Source organism: Pleurodeles waltl, chromosome 3_1 (assembly GCF_031143425.1).
Source record: "Pleurodeles waltl isolate 20211129_DDA chromosome 3_1, aPleWal1.hap1.20221129, whole genome shotgun sequence".
In the NCBI taxonomy this organism is placed as follows: Eukaryota; Metazoa; Chordata; class Amphibia; order Caudata; family Salamandridae; genus Pleurodeles; species Pleurodeles waltl.
Genome location: NC_090440.1, coordinates 1993851066 through 1993875534, shown reverse-complemented (window position 1 = coordinate 1993875534; position 24469 = coordinate 1993851066). Strand labels below are relative to the sequence as shown.

Here is a 24469-nt window from a genome sequence, read left to right as displayed (position 1 = left end):
AGAAACAGAAGTCAGCATAGACAGAGTAAGAATAAATGTTACCCAGAGTAACGAAAATCAAAATAGCATTCAGTTAATCACGATTTTTGTTTGTTTTATTGTTTAATTCTCGTTTGTATAACCTTTAGGTGATGTTCCCCTGAAGATGGTCTCTAAACGCATAGGGAATTAAAATACACTGTTAGATAACAATGAGCCTTGGAAAGTAATGATGAATTGTGTGCTGATAATGCATCATACTGATTGGGGAAACCAAGTTATAATTCTCCTATAATTATTGACGTCTTCTTTGAGTGCACTGATTTTTGATGAAAGACAAGAGTGAGGTTATATACGACTGTACGACGGGCACAGGAAAAAAACATGCCCTGCATATGCAAGGATATCGTCAAATTCGCCAGGTCCAGCACAGAAAAAACTGGTATTGTATTTTGAAATTGTTCTTACATAGGAAGGCATTCAGGGGGTGAATATCGAAAATTCGGCATGAGCCCTCCGGCATTCCTGGGCACCAGGGGGTAGCAGGAGTAGCACAACTTGCCCTTTTCTGATTTCAGTTCTCGCTCGATGTCATCCTTGGCCAACAGTGACTTTACTTCCAGCAAAAGGACGCAGGCATGATTTGCTGAACCTTTAGTAGAAACAGGTGTGATACGAGGGGAGGATGATAGGATGGTGGGGCATACCCATTTTCAACAATCTGCAGCACCCACCAATCTGAAGTGATGGATTCCCAGCCTACTACTGGCTGCACATGGTCCTGCAAGGGGAAATCAAAGCAGCTTGAATCCTCTGTGGCGGATGAGGAGGTGGAAGATTGCTACCCATGGTGGTGTCCATAATCCCAACCACCTCTACGTCCTTTGGAGCAGTGTAAAGTCTGGCCTGGCTGCTGTACTTGATGCCTAATTACCTTGTAGACGGCTCACCTTTTAGAGCTTACCATGGCTTACCATTTGCATGTGCCAAAACTGAGGACTTGTTGGACCTGGTTATTATTAGAGTGAAACTTCTTTTCCCAGCACGACTTTTATATGGTTAACAGACGACAAGAAGAGTTTTGTTATAGGGCGATTTATCTACAACTGTTTGCGCCTTGAAAACATCTTGTTGTAGACTAAAGACCTGTCGGCTGCCAGATTAAAATCAAGATTATCCACAAAATCTGAAGAGGTAAAAAAAAAAAGGAAAAGAAAAAACGCATGGACTAGTTGATTAGAACAACATTAACAATTAACAGAGTTCGGAGTGCTCAAGTGTCAAAGTATTTACTGCCTGCTGAACAGGTTGTAAAGGTTGCATTTGTCTATAGGTCAGACCCGCAAGTATACTCTGAAATATCTGTATTGCTGGTGATTGTGGCAGGCTAGCGAGAGCAAGTCTAGAGGTCCATGTACAATTGAGCATAGTGAGGGTGGAGCAAGTTGTTCATCACCTCATCATCATCATCTTGTGGTATGTTCTTCGGCCTGTGAACTGCATCTGAATAAGAGCTGAACAGGGCCTCCAGCCTCTTACAGTACTGTCTTGAGAGAGGCTTTGGATCATCCAGTGTTGAAGGCTGAGTTTTGGTAATTGCATAGGGTGACATACGTTTAGCATGGGCCAGCATCGGCTCTGGGTCAGAGATTGGGTTACAAAAGGCACCACTATAGTTGGGACTGGAACAGTCAGGACTGGGTACCTACGTGGTTACAACCGACATGGACAAAGGATCTGGAACTGTGAGCTGGCAAGGAACAAGGAAAAGGCCCAGCAGGGTCAGTCAGATCTACAGAAGGACCCGCCGGAAGAAATGTGACTGATGCTGACTTAAAGGTCTGCAGCATGGCCTCTTTAAAGTCCTTTATCTGCTGTGGGGTCAACAATAGCTTGGGAAACTCTGAATTTGCCCAGAACAGCCTTGAAATGGTTCAGAGTCAGGTGACACCTGCAGAATAGAGCCCACTGATAGCAGATTTGTGCAATGTCTTGCCTGTTCTGGAGTGATGATGGATGGACAAGTCCTGCTTGTGCATATGGTGTGATTTGGACTTGTCCTGACTTGAGATTAGGACCCTTCCTATGCTATGAAAAGTGGACTTTTGCTTGCTGTTCTCTGATCGCCTCTTGGTGCTGCAGGGTGTATTTGCTGCACAACTTTGAACTGTGACTGGTATCTAAGCACCACAAACATTGTGTGGATCATTGACGGACATCCGCTTCCTACGTTTGCTGCACAGTTTAAAACCTGTTGTCTTCAGTGAACATTTTCCGTGGCTGTGTTGCTGAAATCTGAGGGCAGATTTATGGAAAGTGGCGCTGCATCAAGAGCAGCACCTCTTTCCCTGCGCCCCTTAGCGCTCCCCTACCGCCATGTGGGCACTGTATTTAAAATATGGCGCACCATGGCGCAAGGTAGAGGGCAATAGCATAATTTTTCATGACGCTATTGATGTACTCTGCAGGAGTAGCGCCAAGATATTGGCGCTACTCCTGTAGAGTACATAGGGGCCCATTATAAATAATGGAAGAACTGACATCAGAGATGGTGCTAATATGTGGCTCAGTGTTCAGGGCGGTGTGAAACAGTTGCAGAGTCCGATTGCGCAGTACACTGGTTCTCAGGGGGCAATTACTGTTGAAAATCCAGATCCAGTCCTGCGTCTTCTCGGATTAATCTAAAAAGGAGAATTCAGAAGTATTAATCAGAAAAAAATGTATAACATAATATTGGATTTCCTGGTATTTTTTCTTCTGTCCGTTTTTCTCCCATTAGTCTCCAAAGAAGAAAGTCATGCATAGCTGAAAAAAATATCTCCCTGTACACACCATTTGTGCATAGCGGTAACAGAAGCACCTTAGCTAGACTCAATCTGACATCAAAGGATCTGCTCAGGTTTATTTTCTGGTTCACTTCAAACATGGAGGCAGGTCTAGAGCACAACATGATAACTGAGAGTAGCGCAGACTCTCAAGTTATACAATTCTTGTCACAATCTTAAATCCAAAAAGGCCACCTATATAGCATCACAATGCTTCATTTATGCACAATGTGTATAAAGACAAAAACTTGATTGATGATAGATAGCCCTCGTCTGTAGCCCTCTTGGATTGGGTGCATTATGGCTGGACCCTCTACCTATTTTTCCATGGCCTTCAGGATTAAGTTATATTTATTCTCCTGTATGTTTTTTGGATTGCTTATGTGGCGTTTCTTGTAAAATATAATTAATATACTATTAGGCCGTAAGCGGAAAGCTTTATTAATAAAGATTACAATACATGCAACCACCAGCTAAATATCAGTATGAAAGCTTTTGGGATATCATAGTGAGGCCTTGAACTTACAATGTGCTGCATTTGCCTCCATTCCATTGCCTTCTGTGAAAATCTCTTCATACTTGTGCTTTCTTACAATCGGGCCATGCCCACAATGCCAACCGGATATTTATTGGTGCCCAAAATTCAGGTCTGCTGCTTATACGGCATGACACATTGAAGACTTGAATAAATAAGGCTACCTAGTGTACCCACTGAGACATGATGATGTTTGCAGGATGAGGAATTTCAGCCTTTTGAACAAAGTGAGCATTACGAAGACCCTTTATTTATTGGAAAATTCAATTTGCTGAAAACCATTTGGACGTTGAATCCCATTTTCTATGCATGACCCATCACAATTCTCTGCTGATACCACGAGAGTCACAGCAATGATATCCCACTCTTAAGTTAAGAATGTCAATTGATAACATAGTGGAAAACTATTTTTTGAAGGGAAGCACAATTTGTTTATGAGGAATATGAAGCAATTAAAGAGGGTGTTTTTAGTTTTGCTTCAAAGACTTTGAACTGGGTTTTTCTACAAAGTGCAAGCTGCAAATAATGCATCATCAATCCTACCCTGTCCTCACAACTATTATCATGGCGAACCTTACCTACGTGCCATCAAGAAAGAGTAAACGCAAGAGAATCCAACCCAATGTAGATGGGCTCCTGCTGACAGATGGTAAGAGGGGTGGGGCCATGTTACAGAGACAGGATACAATGTATAAACATAGGTAATGAGACTATGAGGTTGTGTCATGGAATCCTCCCTTAAACCTAGAACCCCATGATTGTCATCGGGATCACCACAACCAGACACTGACAATAGATCACCTTAGAAATTGACAAACATCTTTAAGATGAAGAAAAGCGTTGCTAAAGGACATGTTCTGGAATGAAGTGTGTAAATTAGGCACTTTAAGGTGTATATACATAAGTGAACTGCAAAAATGTCACCAAAAACTCATTGAGGAAAACGCACTTTTAACCCTTTGAAATATATTCTGTGCTAATGGAGACAAAGTGGGTTTTACTCAAGAAATGGGTGAACTCACCATTTCTTTAAGACGGACACAAACCCATGGACCGCAAACAAAAAAAAGCCAGAAGTGCTTCCTAATCATTACCCTAAAAGAGCTGCAAGGAGTTCCAGGCATTGTGAAGAAGACTGGATTATTGAGCATTGCCAGAAGATAAGGATGGGATGCTAGGATAACTGGGGATACGCCCTGCTCCCAAGAGGCTGGGTCTCCTTCTAGCTCGTAGCATCACACTCATGTTAGCAGTCTATCAAACTAACAAATACAGGAGCCAGAAACCAGAGAAGACTTGCTTATTAAGAGGGGAAAGTGTCCAAATTAAGAACCATTCTGAAGCCTTGAAGGTAGCTTAGGTTAGTAATACCTCCTCTGATTTGGCTTTGAATGCCACGGCAGGAGGGCAAGTGTGACGATGTAGTAAAAAAGGGAATACAGACAAAATAAAATGAAATCTTGACACTAAAAGGGTATTCAGAATCAGGGTGAAGTTGGACATTAACTAGATTGTCAGGTAGTTACAATATATTGTAAGTGGGCCTGGTGATCTTTTTCTGCTGTATCTTTGGAGGTACAATGGTAAAAAAAAATCACATCACCTGAAAACGCTAGCACCGACAGGTCTAGAAACAGCACTTTTACCCCCAATCGCTGGAAGAACAAAACCACGAAAACTGTTTTTTACATTTGCATGGTTTCAAAACTTTATTTTCTCAAATGAGCACCAACACATATTGTAAATATAACAGAAATAATGCACTTTCTCTAATACTGAGTAGCTATGTACAAATACATTAAAATGTAAAGAAAAAATATTTGGAAACACTGACAGTAAGTACAAAACAACATGCCAAAGTAAAAGCTTTAACAGCCTGTAAACAGAGGGGCAAAAAACAGATATTTTTCACATACATATTTTCTAAGTGGGACAAACTTGGAAGAATGTTATTCTCTGAAAAAAAGGCTTCTGTCTCGTGCAAAAATGCAGCACATTTATTCATTTCGGTGCAATTTGGCTTCTTCGGTTTGTAGGTTCTATTTATGTTGCCCATTCTTTATCTCTGTAAAAGAAAAGAGGCCGTGTTTGATAGGCCCTCCCTCAACCTCTAACTTGATAGCCGTCTTGGAAGCAGCAGAGGGGATTGCAATTGGAAATTCCAATAAGCGAACAGTAAACATTTGGGTTTTTAGCTATTTTAACAACTGAGGAACATGCAATCACCGCTCACTTGAAATGTCTGCTGAAGAATTTAGACACAAACAGGAAGAAAAATATACAAAAAATACCACTGTCCTAGTTCCATTTCCAATTGGTGTTGCCATAGGGGGTGATTTAGATTCCCGTAAGTTCCAAGACGGAGGTCAAGATAGGGTTGTCCTCGTTAACTATCACTCTTTTCACTCATTGTCATATATCTTCAGCATGGGGCTTCCTTGCCAATATAAGCATCTTGACAATTTTAAAAGTTACTTTTGTGGACCAGTTTAGCAGAGGCTAGGTTTCTCAACTAAGTTTTAATTATTAGTTCCCACCAGCTCTATGGTAGTGCATTAACATTTGCCTCTTGGAGCTGTTTTAAGATTAAAGTAATTCTCATCTACCACTCCATGTTTTTAAAGTTCAGTATCTTTACTTGAAGTTTAATAGTGAGCCTAAAACATTATCAAGGTGGTATGCTGGGATGATGAGCCACAATGCTAAAAGTAATGTGGTGGTTCATGTCAACAAAACACTGAAAAAGCAATTCAGACTCATAAGAACACCTTTGTTATTTTTTTACTACATGTGCAAAATGTTCTAGTTCCAGATTTTTATATGGCAGAACTTCTCTTATTCGTGGTGACGATGTTATTACCCATTAAGTAAAAAAGTGAAAATATATTATAACCTTTTAAAAAAAATAATTCCAGGAATCACAATCCAGACAGTCTAGGCCAAAACATCCCTCAACGTGGATTAAGCACTAAAAGGGAGAAGCACACTGTTGGGAACTAGGAGTCCAGCAGAAAAAAGACTGTCACCGGTGTACAGACACTCAAAATTGGATTCAGTTCACAGAAAACATTCCATTTATTTGAAGGTTTCCTGAACCAAGCTACTGTGATAAAAAAAACAGAAAAGTGATGAAATTCAATGGTGAATCCAGAAACAAGGTCGCTACATTCTAATCACCATTTCCAAGTGTGTAGACAGTCACCTACTCCTAAAATGAGAGAAAAGAACTTGCAGTATGTGAACAACTGTTAAGCATAACTGCTTCTTTTCTAGTTGTGTCCACATCCTAGCGAGGGAGGAAACAGAGGCAGAAGAATGTGCTGAGGGAAATGTAAACATTTTTATTTTCAGCAATGTGCATTCTCAGTAAAGCAAATATGAAATGTAAAAAAAGGTGCAAGAAAAAAACAAATATGTATATATTTATAAAGGATCTGCCCATAGCATTTCCGCTCACGGTGACCTTGAAATTTCTGTGCAGTGTCCCATTCGGCATTTGATGCCCAACCTCAGTGTTTGTAGCCCCGTGTGGGTCAGACTCGGTTCATGCTCATCATCTGCAATGACCAAAATGCAGGTTCGTGGGAGGGAGCACTGTGCAAACTTTGCATTTCCTATCAAGCAGAGACCAGGGACCGTTGCCACGAACGCCATGTGTGCTCCCCGTCTGGTAGATATTTATGTGAGTGACGCCCGCCCTAAAAGGTCACCTGAAGTTATTATTACTTTTTAACTGACAAACCCCGCCCATACGTGTCAGTTCATTTGGTGCCCCGTGAACTGTCGACGTTTAGCAGCTCTTTGGTGAAGTAAACTCAAAAAAGTGTCCTCTCTTACAAATCATTGTCACGGACAAATGTTATTTTAAGGCCAAAACATTAACAACCGCTTCGCCCACTTTCATATTCCGAGGTAGAAAAAGAGCATCTTTAAGTGAAAAGACATCTCCGCTTCGCTGCACCTCAAACGGCTGAAAATATAAGAAGCTGCAGTTGTCTCACTTCCGCCTGCACCTGGACCTGGAGTTAAGAGAGGTCGCAGGATTCTTCTTCCTGGGAGATCTCCCGTTAAAAGAACAACAACAACTGAGAAGGTTTCCCTGCACATCGGGGCACCTGGAGACCGTATTTAGGCTGCAGAATACTACATCAATGTGCAAAGTCGTTAACACGGGCGAAGGGCACAGGGTGCTCACAGATGTTCGGGGTAGTAAATGAAACAATCTGAACAGCTTCTATGATGGCTTTCGATAAACTTAGCAACTCAAACTAGGGCGGGTGAAGCTGGGGAATTTGTGACCGAAATAAAAAAAAACAGTGACCAAGGAACGTCCCCCCCTCCCCAAGTTCGGTCATTCTGCTATCTTACTAGGGAAACGATAACGTTTGTGTGGGTTTAGGAGTAAGTATGGGGCTAACCTACAGGGACAGACAATTTTCAGGTCATGCACATTGTTATTATGCCACAGACGTGTATTCCTCCCCTCCACCAGTGATGTTAGTGCCCTCTATCATTCTCAGATAACCTGAGCATCTGAAATGGAAGAGTTTGGGCCACGCTCAAAGAGAGAAAATGCATCACTGAGCTCATGGGGCATGAAGGTAAGGCTATTTACACACGCACATCCTTGCAGAAAGCCATGAAGGACAAACATGACTACTGACAGTCACTAAAGACTGCATGTTGCTCACCAAGAAGCAGTAGCCATGGCAGAGAGCTTACAACCTTCATCAGGCTTTGGCCGCATTCATAAAGGGTCATAAAGGATCTGCATGCTGTGCAACAGACAGCTGGAAACATGGGTTAACAATGTTACAACCATTTTATTCCCTATTAGGGGTAAATTTACTTTTTCTTACAAACTAATCCATATTACTAGGATTACTGAAAGGCAATCCCTTCAAAAATAATAATAAGGCGGATGACCTTTAAAAAATGCACACCAGTTCTGTGGAATACAGGCTCATAGCCCTGCCTACTCATGGGTCAAGCTACAACACTAGGGGTCAGAATATAACTCCAAGGTGGCTACTGTGAAATTAGAGTCAAGAAAATGCTAGTCACAGACCATAAAACAAAAAATATATAAACAGGACAAAAGTGTTCTCAGTCAGGGCTCCGAGATACTCTAACAGCACCACAATATATTATTCACAAAATTAAATACTATTTACAAGAAATTGAGTTTTTCCATAAGCTAAAGGGTTCTTGTATATATTATTCTCTGAATGTGTTCATTGGTTGATTCAATGCCAAACAGACAATAACACACCCTTGCAGAATTACCACATCCAATTATGCACGATTGCTTATAATCAACAGAATCGGCCAGCGCCATCTTTGGTTGTGCTCAGAATGTCATTTTTTCTGCAGTAACCTCACCGAGATCAACCTGATGAAAACGTTTTCCTTCCCTTCACCTACCACCAAAAAAAGCGTTTTGTCACAGATGGGGAAAGAAAGCTTACTCCCAATATATTGCACACGAGTATTCACCTTAATATACTCTATTACTCGTCTTTTCATTCAAAAATGCACCTGGTCCCAAACACGAACTGGTCCCAAATTGGAACTTCTTGATAAGAATATGAAATTCTGGCCCTTGTTCCCTGGCAGAGAATCGTCTGTCCCACAAACCTTCAACTGTGGAAATTCTACACAAACTGTAAACAGATCCAACATTTTTTTAATTAACCATAATCTAGGGAACTTTGCAATTGGAGCAGTTGAATTTGCAAGCAGATTAACATTCTGCACTGGACAATAGCAGATTTCGAACAGAGGCTGAGCCAGGGTTGTCTCTAGGTACTTTTCCCTGGCCCTGCACATTGCATCACATGCCACAAATTTGGTCATGTAATACCAGAAAGCTACCATAACGCAGCACATAGTGGTGAGTAAGAACGCGGACTCAACCAGTTCATGACAACAACAACAAGAGGCCAGATTCACAACTTCCAACCTAAGAATGACTAATTCTTGGATTTCCAGGAGTAAATCTCTCACAACAAAAATGTTTTCCAAATCAGGCTCTAGGTACTCAGGCTTCTTCGAAAAGAGGGGCATTTCTTTTCTATCAAAAGTGTGCGACTGTAACAAGATGTTGCACATAGAAGGTGTAATCCCATCCTGATGCTGAACACTGCGTTGTTGCATCCACGGACACGGAGCTTCAGCACAGGCCTACAATAACGCCTCTTGTAATTGGACAATTTCTGGGGTACCAGGTGCCAGTGTGAAGGTTTGTTAGCCACCCTAGGTGTTCACACAGTAAATGTTGTACTGATCCAACACCCCTTCTTAATTTTCTTTCACACAGAAATGAGCTGGGTTTACTTCATATTCTCTTGAACTGTGGACATTGACTTAATTCTGCATGGGAAATGTGCCCCCAATGAGACGTAGAGAACAGAAGCGTACATTTCTAACTGCCACCACAGTCCAACGTAATCTATATTTAAGGATGATTGCACTTAAGCTTTGTTGAGAAACTCCTGCCTGACCAATTACTAATGATTGCTTTTGAGGAAGGCTCAGATGAATTCTGCACCATTTCTTAATACTTCATGGCCAGGCTTCGATACAGTTAAACCGGGTCGGAGAGGTAAATAAGCAGTATACAATCCAATGCCAGACAACCAAGGGACTGCACCCGAACTGTATACTTTTTAATTTGCAGCTCTGTAATGTATGCAGGCATCAATTTCTCACTCTCCTGAACCTGCACCCTCCTCCGTACTAGAAACCAGTGCATTCTTTAGGAGTCTAATGCTCAGATCTTTGACGTCCAACAACTGGGCCAGAAGCTATCCAATAAACGTTTTAGGATACACTCTGGATTTCGATAAAGAAACGTTGCCCAAAGGAAGAAAAATCAAGTAAAAAAATCCACGCAATGAACCGAGTCATAATAGGGAATCAACAAGATTGACGGGGCAGGCTTTTCCAAAGCAGACAACATAATGTAATGGATGTTACGAGTAAAACAGACTCACTCACTTAAATTATTCTCTCTTTTTCTCAGATATTTTGACACATTAGTTAATGCATGCGTTTAGTTAACCCAGCAATATAACATACCATGAATGATTCTTGTGTTACTGCTGTTCCCTGCCTAGGCCCAATGTTCTTGAATGAATTCCATGACAAAAGAGACTGAGGGTTGAGGAAAGGAAGTTCATTACTTTTTGAAGACACCAAAAAAAAAATATGATCCTAAATACTTATTCTGCAGGACAGATATTCATGTCCTTACTATACACCTCTTGTTCTAGTAAGCATTATGATTTGTCAGGATCTGCCCGGATGTAACTAAGCTCACCTGTTCAAGCCAAATGCTGATGCCAGCTACATATATTGTACTGGGATAATAATATTTTTAGAGGATGCTGCCTGCAGCAGCCTCAGCCAAATTTAAAGGGCCAAAGAGAGACAGGGTGGATACTTGTGCAAAAGTGACACCAAGTGGCTGATTCCATAGATATAACAAGTGCCTTCAGCCCAGCTCTTATTCAGATCGGTCACTGTGGTGTATACCATGCTCCAAAGGAGGGCCCTTACCACTGCAACTGCAAAACCGGGAAAATTACTTAACCTTAGTCAAGCACCTGGTCTGGTTGGTGCAGCCCAGAAATAAAATAAATAATATAAATAACTACAACTTTACTGACCACCGAGGTTACTGCTTGTGTTGAAACATCTCCGGATTATAATGAGGATTCACAAATCATAAATATTTGATTTTGTGACATTTCTTTGGATTACGACTGGGAATCTCTTACTCAAAGGTTTGGATGCCATACCTCCAGCAGAAGAACTCTCTCACATCAGGGCACTGTTCATTTCCAGTGGATTATGTGAAGATGCCACCAAAAATCACAAAGTGCACTCAGGGCAGAAAGAACACTAGCAATACAAACTGCCCAATTTAATCCATCCTTGCTCAGTTTCACAAGCTGCCCTCTATCCAAGGCATCTGCTGCTACATCCCATGTCATCTCTTCTCGCAGAGCTGTTGTTCAACCCCTTAAATGCCAGAACCCACAATTGGAATGTGGGACAGTCCCTTCTCCCTGTATGAATAGTCATGCCTGGGCAGAGAGTAGTCCTAACACAATTCAATACACTATGCAATCTACAAAGCAGCAAAAGTTATATCAATGACATTTACTTCCTCATTGACTTTGCAAACTCATGCATTGATGTGTTGCGGTTCTACGCTGAACTGTGATTCGGGTGCCATGTTTCAATTCATATGCAGCAGGTCCTTACCATGCACTTGTTGATGACAATGAATGTGTTTTCATGCCAGAAAGTGTTTTTCCACCGCCCCACCGTCTAATTCTCGAGTGCTTCCTACTTAGAGATACAGCTTAAAGTTTGGAGCATTATGATAATGCAGAAAAAGATTAATATCGAGTCTCACAGTGCATCACCGGAGGGTCAAGGACCAGAATAGGAACCCGTTCTGCTTAAGCATAGGGTCTCCCTTGGACAACCCCAGCCTGCGACTATTTACCACCCCCTCCCACCCACTTTCTTTCTAGGACTTCCATCTCCCTCTTCCTACAAAAGCAGCATAGGCCCCTCCGACGAACAGCCCAGAGCACTCTGCTTCAAGTCCACACATGAAAGTGGAACGCTACCACGCTTTGAGGCATTCTTATTTTCGTCTGTCCCGCCAACTCTAAATGAAACAGAGAAGAAGCTGGAATCAAGTCACAAAACTGATACAAAAGCGTAAGGTGAGCGAGAGAAAGGAAGGGGTTTCCAGAGCAGTGAGAAGTGTGCAGACCAGTCGCCAGGGAGGATGGAGGAAAGTGCACCATGCGACCCGGTCTCTGAATGTATGAGCCAAGCACAGAGTCACTTGCTCGTGCCAGGATACAATGTCCAGTTAAGTGGCAATTTTTTTTTTCAGGTGCCTTATTCAGTCCCAGCCATTGTCCTTAATCATGTGGGCCAACTCGATGATATACTTTCCTTCTTTGTACTTCTGACTGCTTTCGAAGGCATGCTCCTAGAGGAAAGAAAAGCAAAATGGCCCTCAAAAAGTGGAAAAAAAGTTAATCTCACTGCAACTATGTATTGCTCTTTACCTGGGATAGCCAAACAAGACATACTTAGCGACAGTTGGCAAACTAAAACCTCCCATCATGCTTATAATACAATACTGACTTTCAAATGATAAAAAGGGGCTGCATCCGCCAAAATAGAACTTCACGTCATGTCCAGTGTACACAGAGACCTCTGCAGCACATGCGTTATCCACACAATCCAACCTATCTGCTTAGAACTGGACCGTATGGTATGCTCCTAGCCTATGAGCCAATGGCCATGGAGGGGAGAAAGTGTTTGAATTTTGGCTGCTGCGTTAAAAAAACATAGAAAACGTGTTGACGGTGGACCCTGTATCAGAGGAAGAGATCTTACAGCACTGGTGGTTGATAACAAAATAAAACCAGCATTTGTAATGCAATAGGTCTCGCATTTGTGAGAGTTAGAGCTATTGGTGTTGTAAATGACAATGTCTTTTACCTTTGAATTTTGGTGTGGAGTGGATGTATGTGGTGTGAAGTGGAATAATGGGGTTTTACTGGAATTGTTAGTTGTGGAATTGTGTGGGGTGGAATTCTGTGGTGTATTGTATTTGTGTAGTGGAATTATGTGGTATGGTGAAGAGACAGGGGTGAGAGCTGCACAGAATAGGTAGAAAGGAAGACAGAGAGATCTGTAGTTTTTTCAGGAAGTGGTGAATGATCTCGAGGCAGAGGAGCAGAAAGAGTGTGTGAGAAGGAAGGGGAGAGCAGATGACAGATGCATAAAGAGGGAGCACCTGTGTATGCCCAAGACACCCTAAGAAGAGGAGGATAGCATGGGTTTGAGGGACGGAAACCTTGAAAAGGTATGAGAAAGAAACTGTGCTTGAAGACCTGAAGTGAACCACATGAGAGAGGCGGGAAGAGTGTGTGAGAGAGCAAGAAAGAGGGGTGAGAGAGACTATGAAAGAGGGAGAGAGAGAGGGACGAGCAGGAGGGGTACCGGGGGAAGGGGGCAAGAGGTGGACCAGTGGACAGCATGAGGAGGTACAGGAAGCAGAGCACAAAGGCAAGTGAAAACAGAGTGATAGCCTCTCAGAGGACATAAGCTATTATATGTTATGCCGTGATTAACTTCATGATGTATTGCACGGAAATAGGAGGAATCATTTATAAAAGCTTGTGCAGACATCCTTGGGACCGAGAGGAGTTTATTTTTTGCTCTCTCAGGTGGCTGCCTGTCGCTCTATGTAATTTCTTTATTCAATGAACACCTGTCTATTTGGATGCGGGCAGGGGCTATAAATTTCCCTTACATTCCTCACTGAACTACTATTTGCCAGCTTTTAGTACGCATTGTTCCATGGTCCAAGGTGGAGGGAATCAACGAGTCAGTGTCTATAACTGCACCACATGCAACTATCTTGAATACCATCACATGGACTCTTGGGGTTAAAACAGCAGATGTTTAAAGAAAGCCAAAGAGCCTGCAGCCAGGGGCACAAAATGATGGCAGGCACCCTTGAAGATTGGGTGGTAGAGCCTGGCCTCGAGTCACGATCCTCAATGAATTTGTGATGGTCTCTTTCACCTTACGTCATCTCACGGACATGGGCTCAGTATAATCCCCATCCGGCCGTCCTTCTAAAACAGTAATTTATTTGGGGGGGGCAATAACGCATTGAAGGGGGACTAAGGTTTTTGTTATCACTTACCAAGCTAACCCTCTTGGCAAGCACTGAAGCCCTATTTCAGACCATCACATCTAGTGTCACCTACATGGCAGACAAAGCCACCTTCTTGCCATGCCTGCCAGAGCCACTTGCATGGTGAATACTGCAACCTCTTAACCCCATGTGAACCAGTTCCATCTGTTGGCAAAAACTGTACTCATTCTCACTCTGTGCCAGTAAGTGCTGTTCAAATGGCCACTGCCATGTTTCATGCCAAGTACCACTGCTTGGCAAACACTTAAAACTTTAGTTCACACTATCAATACCACTTGCATGGTCTACGTTGCAGTCCATTTTCACACCTTGGCAGGTACTACCCAGAAAATAGGCTCTATGAAACAGGCGTTGTTATGCAAATCGCCTTATTAATTTTAGCTACGGAAGACTGGCTACTCTGTGTGCATGTCCGGTTGAATTACCATGTCGTGCTGGCTGCTCGGGCTCTTACAGAGGATCACAGGTGAGGCCGTTAATCAGATAACCAGCTGGTCACAGCAAGTGAGACGAGATGCTTTGCTTGACGCAGAGTTTGGATAAGAAGTAAGGTACATGTTCCCACTGGTGCATACATCGAGGCACAAGGGGAGTGTTGCCCTCTGTAGGAAGCCATGAGAGGTAAAGCTGTAGAGGCCACAAACCCACTGAGAAAGATAAAGGTGCCTGTCTAAGGCATAGGGACACACTATGTCCACTAAGCTCAGGCCACCACGCAGTGTACTATGCAGAAACACACAAAATGAACCATACAACCTATCGAGGCACTTGTCACCCAGTGAAGCCTGGAAGAGGATCTGGTGCAATGGCCAGAGCTGCCGACTTTGGAGCTGGGGAACCAGGTTTGAGTCTTGGCGTCGGCTCAACATCTGCTATTCTGGATAAATCAATAAATCTCCCTCTGCCTACCAAAAATAAATGTGTCCTTGTGTAAGGTAACTGCTGCTGGTGTAAAGTGCTCCAATACCTTTGGGACAAAATAGTGCTATATTAAAAAAAGACAAAAAAAAAATGCTAGTGTTATAATGTTCTGTGAAGCTACTCTTGTAAATATGTGTGTGTATTTACAAGCCTAGTGTGTGTGTCTATATATATATATATATATATATATATATATATATATATATATATATATATATATGGAAAATGTCACTTACCCAGTGTACATCTGTTCGTAGCATCTTGTGATACAGATTCACATGCTATGCATATCGATTCTGACATCTAGTGTTGGGCTCGGAGTGTTACAAGTTGTTTTTCTTCGAAGAAGTCTTTTAGAGTCACGGGATCGAGTGACTCCTCCTCTTCGCTTCCAATGCGCATGGTCATCGACTCCATTGTTAGATTGTTTTTTCCCGCAGAGGGTAAAGGAAGGAGTGATAGAGTATATAAGTGGAAAAAAGAGATGTCCATGCAAATGTAAATGTATATACATATGTACAAATGTGTTAACTTAAATGACTACAGGCTTCCGGGGAAGAGGGAGGGTGCATGTGAATCTGCAGCACAACATGCCACAAACAGATGTACACTGGGTAAGTGACATTTTCTGTTCGATGGCATGTGTAGCTGCAGATTCACATGCTATGCATAGACTACAAAGCAGTTTGTCCTCCCAAAATACACTAGCCTGTAGGAGTTGAAGTTGTTTGAAATAATGTTCTTAGAACAGCTTGTCCTACTGTGGCTTGTTGTTGTGATAATACACCCACACAGTAGTGTTTAGTAAATGTATGAGGTGTTGACCATGTAGCTGCTTTAAATATTTCAGCCATTGGTATATTTAAAAAAAAAAGCCATTGTTGCACCTTTCTTTCGTGTAGAATGTGCTTTTGGGGTGATTACAAGTTGTCTTTTTGCTTTAATATAGCACGTTTGTAAGCGCCTTACAATTCATTTTGTTAAACCTTGTTTTGATATAGGATTGCCTGTATGTGGTTGTTGAAAGGCTACAAAAAGTTGTTTTGTTTTCCTAAATTGTTTAGTTCTGTCTATGTAGTACATTAGAGCTCTTTTGAGGTCTAATGTATGTAGAGCTCTTTCTGACACAGATTCTGGTTGTGGGAAGAAGACTGGCAGTTCCACTGTTTGATTGATATGAAAGGGTGAGACTACTTTTGGTAGGAATTTTGGATTTGTTCTTAGTACAACTTTGTGTTTGTGTACTTGGAAGAAAGGTTCCTTAAGAGTAAAAGCTTGTATTTCACTTACTCTTCTTAAAGAAGTAACGACCACTAAGAAGGCAACTTTCCATGTTAGAAATTGAATTTGGCAAGAGTGCATTGGTTCAAAAGGTGGTCCCATAAATCTTGTAAGCACTATATTTAGATTCCAAGATGGAATTGGTGGTGTTGTTGGTAGAATGATGCGTTTTAAGCCTTCCATGAAAGCTTTAATGGCAAGAACTCTAAATAAAGAGCTATGTTGAATAGTTTGTAAATATGCAGATATTGCAGTAAGGTGTATTTTTATTGAGGAAAATACTAAATTTGATTTTTGCAAATAAAGTAAATAGCATACAATGTCTTGTATTGATGCTGTAAGAGGATCTATGTTTTTAGATTGACAATAATAGACAAATAATTTCCATTTGTTTGCGTAGCACTATCTAGTAGTGGGCTTTCGTGCTTGTTTAATAACTTCCATACATGCTGATGGGAGTTTTAAATATCCAAATTCTATGACTTCAGGAGCCAAATCGCTAGATTGAGAGCATTGGGGTCCGGATGTCTGATTTGACCTTTGTTTTGTTTTAACAGATCTGGTCTGCACGGGAGTTTGGAGTGTGGTACTACAGATAAATCTAGTAGTATTGTGTACCATGGCTGACGTACCCATGTTGGTGCTATGAGTATTATGTTGAGTGAAGTTTGACGCAACTTATTGACCAGAAATGGAAGGAGTGGGAGAGGGGGAAAAACGTAAGCAAATATCCCTGACCAAATGATCCATAGAGCATTGCCTTTGGATAGGGGATGTGGGTGTCTGGATGCGAAGTTTTGGCATTTTGTGTTTTCGCTTGTTGCGAATAGATCTATGTTTGGTGTTCCCCACTTTTGAAGTACTTGAGGATGAATCTCCCATTTGTGTGTTGGTTGATTTCTGCTGAGGATATCTGCCAACTGATTGTCTATTCCTGGAATGTACTGAGCTAATAGATGTATTTGATTGTAAATTGCCCATTTCCACATTTTTTGGGCTAGAAGGGATAGTTGGGACGAATGTGTCCCTCCTTGTTTGTTGAGATAATACATGGTTGTCATGTTGTCTGTCTTTATAAGAACATTCTTCTGTTTGAGAAGAGGTTGAAATGCTTTGAGGGCAAGGAACACAGCTAATAACTCTAAATGGTTTATGAGTAGCTGTTTCTGTTTGACATCCCATTGCCCTTGAATATTGTAATTGTTTAGGTGGGCTCACCAACCAATCATTGATGCATCTGTCGTGATTATGGTCTGAGACGCAGGGTCTTGAAACGACCACCCCTTTATTAAACTGCTGTGATTCCACAATTGAAGGGACAAATGTGTTTGGCGGTCTATCAACACTAGATCTTGAAGTTGACCATGTGCCTGTGACCATTGTTGTGCCAGGCACTGTTGTAAGGGCCTCATGTTTAGTCTTGCATGTGGGACTATTGCTATGCAAGATGCCATCATTCCTAAGATTTTCATGACAAATCTTACTGTATATTGTTGACTTGGTTGTATAAGTTAAATTAGATTTTGAAAAGCTTGTATCCTTTGTGTATTTGGATACGCTAGAGCTAGTTGAGTATTTAGGATAGCACCTAGATACGGTTGTATTTGTGCTGGTTAAAGGTGTGACTTTTGGTAGTTTATCGAAAATCCTAGTGTGTGCAGAGTGTAACATGTATGATTTTGGCATTGTGTACGATTGCTTGATTTTATTAGCCAATCGTCTAGATATGGAAAGACATGGATGTGTTGTCTTCTTAGGTAAGCTGCTATTACTGCTAAGCACTTTGTGAACACCCTTGGAGCTGTTGTTATCCCGAAAGGTAACACTTTGAACTAGTAGTGTTTTCCTTGTATGACAAACCTGAGGTATTTCCAGTGTGCTGGGTGGATGGGTATGTGGAAATACGCATCTTTGAGGTCTAGGGCAGTCATAAAATCTTGTTTTTGTAGCAGTGGGATAACATCTTGCAGAGTTACCATGTGAAAATGTTCTGATAGGATGTAAAAATTGAGGGGCATGAGGTCTAATATTGGCCTGAGGGTGCCATCTTTTTGGGGAATTAGAAAGTATAGTGAATAAACTCCTGTTCCTAGTTGAGACTGTGGAACTAACTCTATTGCTTGTTTGAGTAGTAGAGATTGAACTTCTTGTTGTAACAGAACTGTATGTTCTGGGGTTAACTTGTGATACCTTGGTGGAATATTTGGAGGAGTGTTTATTAATTCTAGACAATAACCATTGCGGATAATTGATAACACCCAGTTGTCTGTGGTGACATTGTGCCAATGTGTGTGGAACTGCTGTAGTCTTCCCCCCACAGGAGATCTGTGGAGTGGAAGGGAGTGAGGGAAGTCACTGTTTTGGCTGTGGTGCAGGCTGTTTAGAGGTTTGGAATTTACCTCTATTTGTAGAGTATTGTCCTCTATATGTGCCTCTAAACCCACCTCGCTGGTACTGGGTTTGGTAAGTTGGTTTTGCTTGAGAAGTTGATGCCTCTGAGGGTTGTGGTCTGAAACCGCCTCGAAACTGAGGCTTACGAAATGACTCTCTATATGGTGTAGGATAGAGTGCACCCATTGCCTTTGCTGTGTCTGAGTCTTTTCGTAGTTTTTGTTGTGTCCACCTCTGGACCAAAAAGATGTTTCTTTTCAAAGGGCATGGTTAACACAGCCTGTTGTATTTCTGGTTTAAAACCAGAGAAGCGCAGCCAGGCATGTCTAGGAACAGTAACTGTTGTGTTCACACTCCTTGCAGCAGTATCAGCTGCATCAAGGGCAGTCCTTATTTGGTTGTTACTAATAGCTTGCCTTTCCTCTAATACCTGTTGCACCCTCTTCTGGTACTCTTTTGGTAGATGCTGTATGATATCCTGCATCTCATCCCAATGGGCTCTATCGTAACGAGCTAGTATTGCCTGGCAATTAGCTATCCTCCATTGGTTTGCTGCTTGGGACACAATTCTCTTTCCTGCAGCATCAAATTTTCTGCTCTCCTTATCAGGAGGGGGTGCATCTCCTGAGGACTGGCTATTTGCCCTTTTTCTTGCAGCACTAACCACTACGGAATCGGGTGGCACCTGATGGGTGATGTAATCACGGTCAGAAGGTGCAGATTTATACTTTCTCTATTCTATGTGTTCTTATTCTTGCTTTCACAGGCTCATTAAAAATTTGGTTTGCGTGCTTTACCATGCCTGGTAGCATTGGGAGGCATTGGTACCTAGAATGGTTTGAGGATAATGTATTAAACAAAAAATCTTCCTCTTGTGGTTCTGTGTGCATTGTCACCCCATGATAGGCTGCAGCCCTGGCTATAACCTGATTATATACTGTAGTATCTTCAGGTGGAGATGGTTTAGAGGGTGTCTGGGTCGTTGCTTGGGATGGGATCAGGGTCGTAAAGGTCCCATGGATCAGCAGTGTCTTGTTGTGAGTCAAAAGAAGGCACTGGAGAATGCATTGGTGTAGGACTTGTTTGAGGAGAGGTAGGCAGGTGAGGAGAATGAGGAGGAGAAGACTGAGGAGGTGTTGGCTTCTCTTTTTGTTTTGACACTTTAGCTGGGGGCTGTGCATTGTCCAATTCCTCCTGAAATGCCAGCTTTCTCTTTGTTTTTAAAGGAGGTGCTGTGATGATTCTCCCGGTTTCTTTATGGATGTGTATCCTAGACTGTCTCTCATCCAGAATTTTAAGGATTGCTTCAATTTCTGACTCTTTCTCAGAGGTTTTATGGCTTTCTTGCAGTCTTTTGGAAAGTCCTTGTTCCTCTGTATAACCCTGCCTTTTCGGTTCTGAAGTTTGATTTCGAGATCGAAAATGATGAGGAAGGACTAAGCTCCGAAACAGTTTTTCTAATTTTCGACTTCGGAAATTGTTGTTGTCTACTGGAGTCTGAAATGGAGCTTTTAATAGTCTTTGTCGACTCCGAAGTCGTTGGAGGCATGGCCTTTTTCAGTTCTGAACCCGAGGGTCAGACACCAACAGTCTTTTTTTGGGCCGAGCCATGGCCTTCCGGCAGTGGCGCACTCAAGGCCTTCTGTTGTTTCTTATGTGGGGGTGCAAGGGCAGACGTACTCACATGCTGGCCGGCTGTGATGAGTCTGTCTTCCTCAGATTCCTGCTCCGACTGTGTCACGGATAGCGACTGCTGTTTGCATTTGTTCCTCTTCTGTAACATCAAAATGTTTTCTGCTCTTTGATGCCATTTCCAGCCTTCTCGCTCTTCGGTCCCTAAGAGTCTTTTTCGATCAGAACCATCGACAGGCCTCGCAGTTTTCCTCCCGATGGTTTGGAGAAAGGCAGAGGTTGCACGCTAGATGGTGGTCTATGTATGGGTACTTAGCGTGGCACTGAGGGCAGAATTGGAATGGAGTCCTTCTCCACGGGGTCGGCCCGAATAGGCCCGAGTTGGGCGCGCGCGTCCCAAAGGGCAAACAAAGTTGTTTTCCGACGGTACTGCGGTTTCGATGGAAGAAGAATAACGCGATCGATACAATACCGACGAAAAGGAAGTTTTTTTTTTAAAGGCAATCGATACAATACCGACGAAAAGGAACGTTTTAAAAAAAGTTTTCCGAATCGAAATCTCGGAGTGAGAGAAAACACGTCCCAATCTAACAATGGAGTAGATGACCATGCGCAATGGAACCGAAGAGGAGGAGTCACTCAATCCCGTAACTCTAAAAGACTTCTTCGAAGAAAAACAACTTGTAACACTCCAAGCCCAGCACTAGATGTCAGAATCAATATGCATAGCATGCGTATCTGCTGCTACACATGCCATCGAACATATATATACACACACACACACACTTACATGGCTATGAAAAAAATACAAATAAATGGGACAGGCCAGATATGGAATTAAGACTAAAAGCTTTAGTTCTATTTGTTTCTGGCCTGCCCCCTGGTTTTGCTTCTGAAAATGTGGTCACCTACAACGGCATCCCTTTATCACTCCACGCCACAGAGGTGCACAGGCACATATGGAAATGAGATGAGGGTTGGGTGGCGGGTTTAGGGGGGGGCAAGAGTCATGGGGACTGTGCAGTCTGAGAGGCCCAGCACGACTGGCCGCTCCTCAGACAAAAAGTTAAGTTCAATACAAGCTGCAGCGGCACTTGTGTGCAATGGAGTGGTGAAGAGCAGGGGATAGGGGTTGGGGGAGGGGCAGAACTTCGTGGACCCTCACAGTATCATGCACCTGCATTGCCAGAGCCATAGGTGAAGTGGCTTTCCTGGTTGAGGGGCTTGTGCCAGTCCTGAAGCTCAGACTAGCCATACCTGCTCGCGAGGCACGAAAACTCATCGCTGCCTGGTTAACAGCCCTTGCCCAGCCGGCTGAAACCATCAAGTTGCGGAGGTAACTAGCATTTTAGGAAGATGTCCTTGTGGGGGTTGGGTGGCCTTGATAACCCAGGCCTATCGCGGGTTGGGCCAAGCGCAGTGACCAGATCCTGCAGAGCAAAGTCCGAGGGGGGCAGGTAGCCCCAGCTCAGTCAGTAGTGGAACAGCTGACAGATGAAGGATGCCCCAGTCAACAGTCAGCCCATTCCAAAAAATTAAAACTACTTCAACTAGACACTTACAGTTGGTACACAAAAGCATTTAGTTTAGTACAAGTACCATAGTCATGCAACTTCGAGCAGCGTCAAAATAGGAATGGATTTCATTTCAAAAAAGGAAAATAAGAAAGTCAAAAGAGGCCCTCATGAGGGAGCATTGAGAAGGGGAGGGGGAAGAAATAGTACATCGGGAGCAGCGGATGGGCATTAATTAAGTTAAATCAATCAGTGCTTCGTCCCCACTCCAGGGACAGACCGAAAATGCTGCGAGGCCTGAAGTGGATGAATTACGAGGCTGTAAAGAAGAGTGTCAAGCAAGCCAAAAAATGGTGAGCGACAGGTGGGCTCCAAGCCCTTTACTAACTACAACAGTGTCTCGCAAGCTATACGAATGCGTTAGTGCAAGCTATTGCAGGCTCGCCCCTAAAAAGGGACACCTTAAAACACCCAATTTATTTAAGGATATAGAACATGATTTTGCATCCATGAAAAAAAAATGTTTCGAATAGAGAGCAAAAATTTGTACTACAGAGCGAAGGTTAAATGTAAATAAGAACTATGGTAACAGCATGAACACATATTTACGAGATGGACTGTAAGCATATGGAACAATCAGTGGGTGACTTCTTCAGTTCCAGATATTAAAATATGAAGAAGTACTACTCCTCCACGCTCAACCACTACCTCGCTGTAAAGTTCTCTACAAACATTTTAGGTCTGGTTGGGAACACAAGCCCACTTTGCTTTCTTGGTAGGCAACTATTGTCACTCTATGTCATTCTAATTACTAGTGGAAAGTCAATTGTGAGGTGCTTAATGTCACAGCCACTCACACCTCCTGTGAAAATGTTAATAACTCAAAATCCTCCACGACTAAAGCATTCCCTCTGCCATCCCCTTTGCCCTACTCCTGCATGCACCTCCGCCTCTCCTTCCTCTCGGCAATGCCCTCCTGCGAGAAAGTGATTCCACAGATGTACTACCGTTTCGATAAAAGAGTATTTTCTCAAGCTACTACTGGCTTTTATTAACAGAAAATGTCTTCTCTAGTTCTCCCAAGCAACATGATTGCATTTCTTATCAAAACCAAATTTCCAAGCTAACCTACTTCTCCATTTAAAAACGTATCATGCCAAACCCCACTCAATCCATGAAGGTCAAAAAGCACATTGCAAAGTAGGAAACTTACTAGCATACAAACTACGACGTGGTGCATTCTAGGTTCGTTATTTTCATCAGACAGATTTCGAGGATTTTGCCAAATGGAACAGGAGGGCCTAATACAGAATAAGCAACGCTGCACCTGAAGATTATGGTGGGCTCTAATGTGAGGTGTATGTGGGCAACTGAGGAGACAGCATGGCATACCTAACTGTCCATCAAACTCTGGGTTTCTACATTAGCAATTGCCGCTGAGTACCACTAGGATAGGATTGTCCTTATGCTGGGCCTATACAGACCACACTGTATAATTAACTAACCTCCTCCCAAAAGTAAGAATAGCCAGCATTGTGGCGGGTGCTTACGTATTTCCAGCCTAGTGTGGTTTTACAGTTTTCACAGTAAATGTCAGCAACGGCGTGCAGCCCTGTAAGCAAGACTCGTTCTTCTGCCGGACCACAGCCCACGTTCACTCTGCAGAAAAGACACAAGCAACATGGAGTCAGAGGAGACAAAACGTTCTTGTTGCTAGCTGACTATATAGTACTACCCCAGGCTTCATATGTAACCCTTAAGTAGTCACGAACTGGCCTATAAAAACGGGGGAGATGAAGACCAATAATGCACTCAACAACGACAGGCAACAGACTTGAAACGGAATTTATTTTTCCCAATGCCCTTACAGCCTTTCGGGTAACTGTTTGAAAATATCCTGAGTTCCCATAGTCGCACACATAGACATGTAGGAAAGGGCTTGTGAAATCATTTAACAAGTTTATCAAGAACCCCTCAAAACAACAGGGGCCAGGGACAGCAAGGGAATGGGCTCTGCTCCATCATAAAAAAGCACTGACAAAGCCAAACAGTCACAACTGGAAGTGCAGCTGTAGCTATTGCCAATGCTTGTTTGCTTCGGAATTGCACTAAGTATTTAAAAAAATCCAAAATGACTAAACGTATGTTGACAGGGAGCTATATCGAAATTATTTTATTTGATGACAAAACGCATTTCATGGTTACTACAGATGCATCTGCCAGCAGGACAACCATCTTGGAATGATTTTTATTATAAAGAAAAGATATTCCATGTGGGCTGACGCACAGGTGGCCATTTCAAATTTTATTGTTATACTTTATTATGGTATTTAACGCTTACAACACAAGCATTACCATGATGAATGTTGCATTACAATGCAGATAAATACAACGAGGGGCGCTTTTAAGTACTTTACAATGCAAGATTTTAAAATGCAGGTAAGTTGTTTGTTAATGGAAATAAGGGAAGTTAAGGGATCTAAGCAGCATTTTTTAGGGTTCAAGGATGAGTAAAGGTTTGGGATAGTAAGGGTTTTAGGACTGTTAGAGTTCAGGGATTAGTAATGGTAGGGTTAGGATTAGGGTTCAGGGTTGAGTATGGAGAAGTAAGGATTTAAGGGTTCGA

General features: G+C 42.4%; 1 protein-coding gene across 3 annotated transcripts in view; it reads right to left on the bottom strand.

Moving 5' to 3' along the window:
* Positions 1 to 5020: 5020 nt before the first annotated feature.
* The window catches only part of YPEL2 (yippee like 2), a 168861-nt gene continuing 149412 nt past the window's right edge, over positions 5021 to 24469 (bottom strand). For all 3 annotated transcript variants that reach the window (XM_069226418.1, XM_069226420.1, XM_069226421.1), the window contains 2 exons: positions 23394 to 23502; positions 5021 to 12358 (listed from right to left, as the gene is read on the bottom strand). In XM_069226418.1, the coding sequence (XP_069082519.1) occupies positions 12269 to 12358; positions 23394 to 23502 (199 nt within the window). In that variant the 3' untranslated portion in view covers positions 5021 to 12268. The remainder of the gene's footprint in view (positions 12359 to 23393; positions 23503 to 24469) is intronic.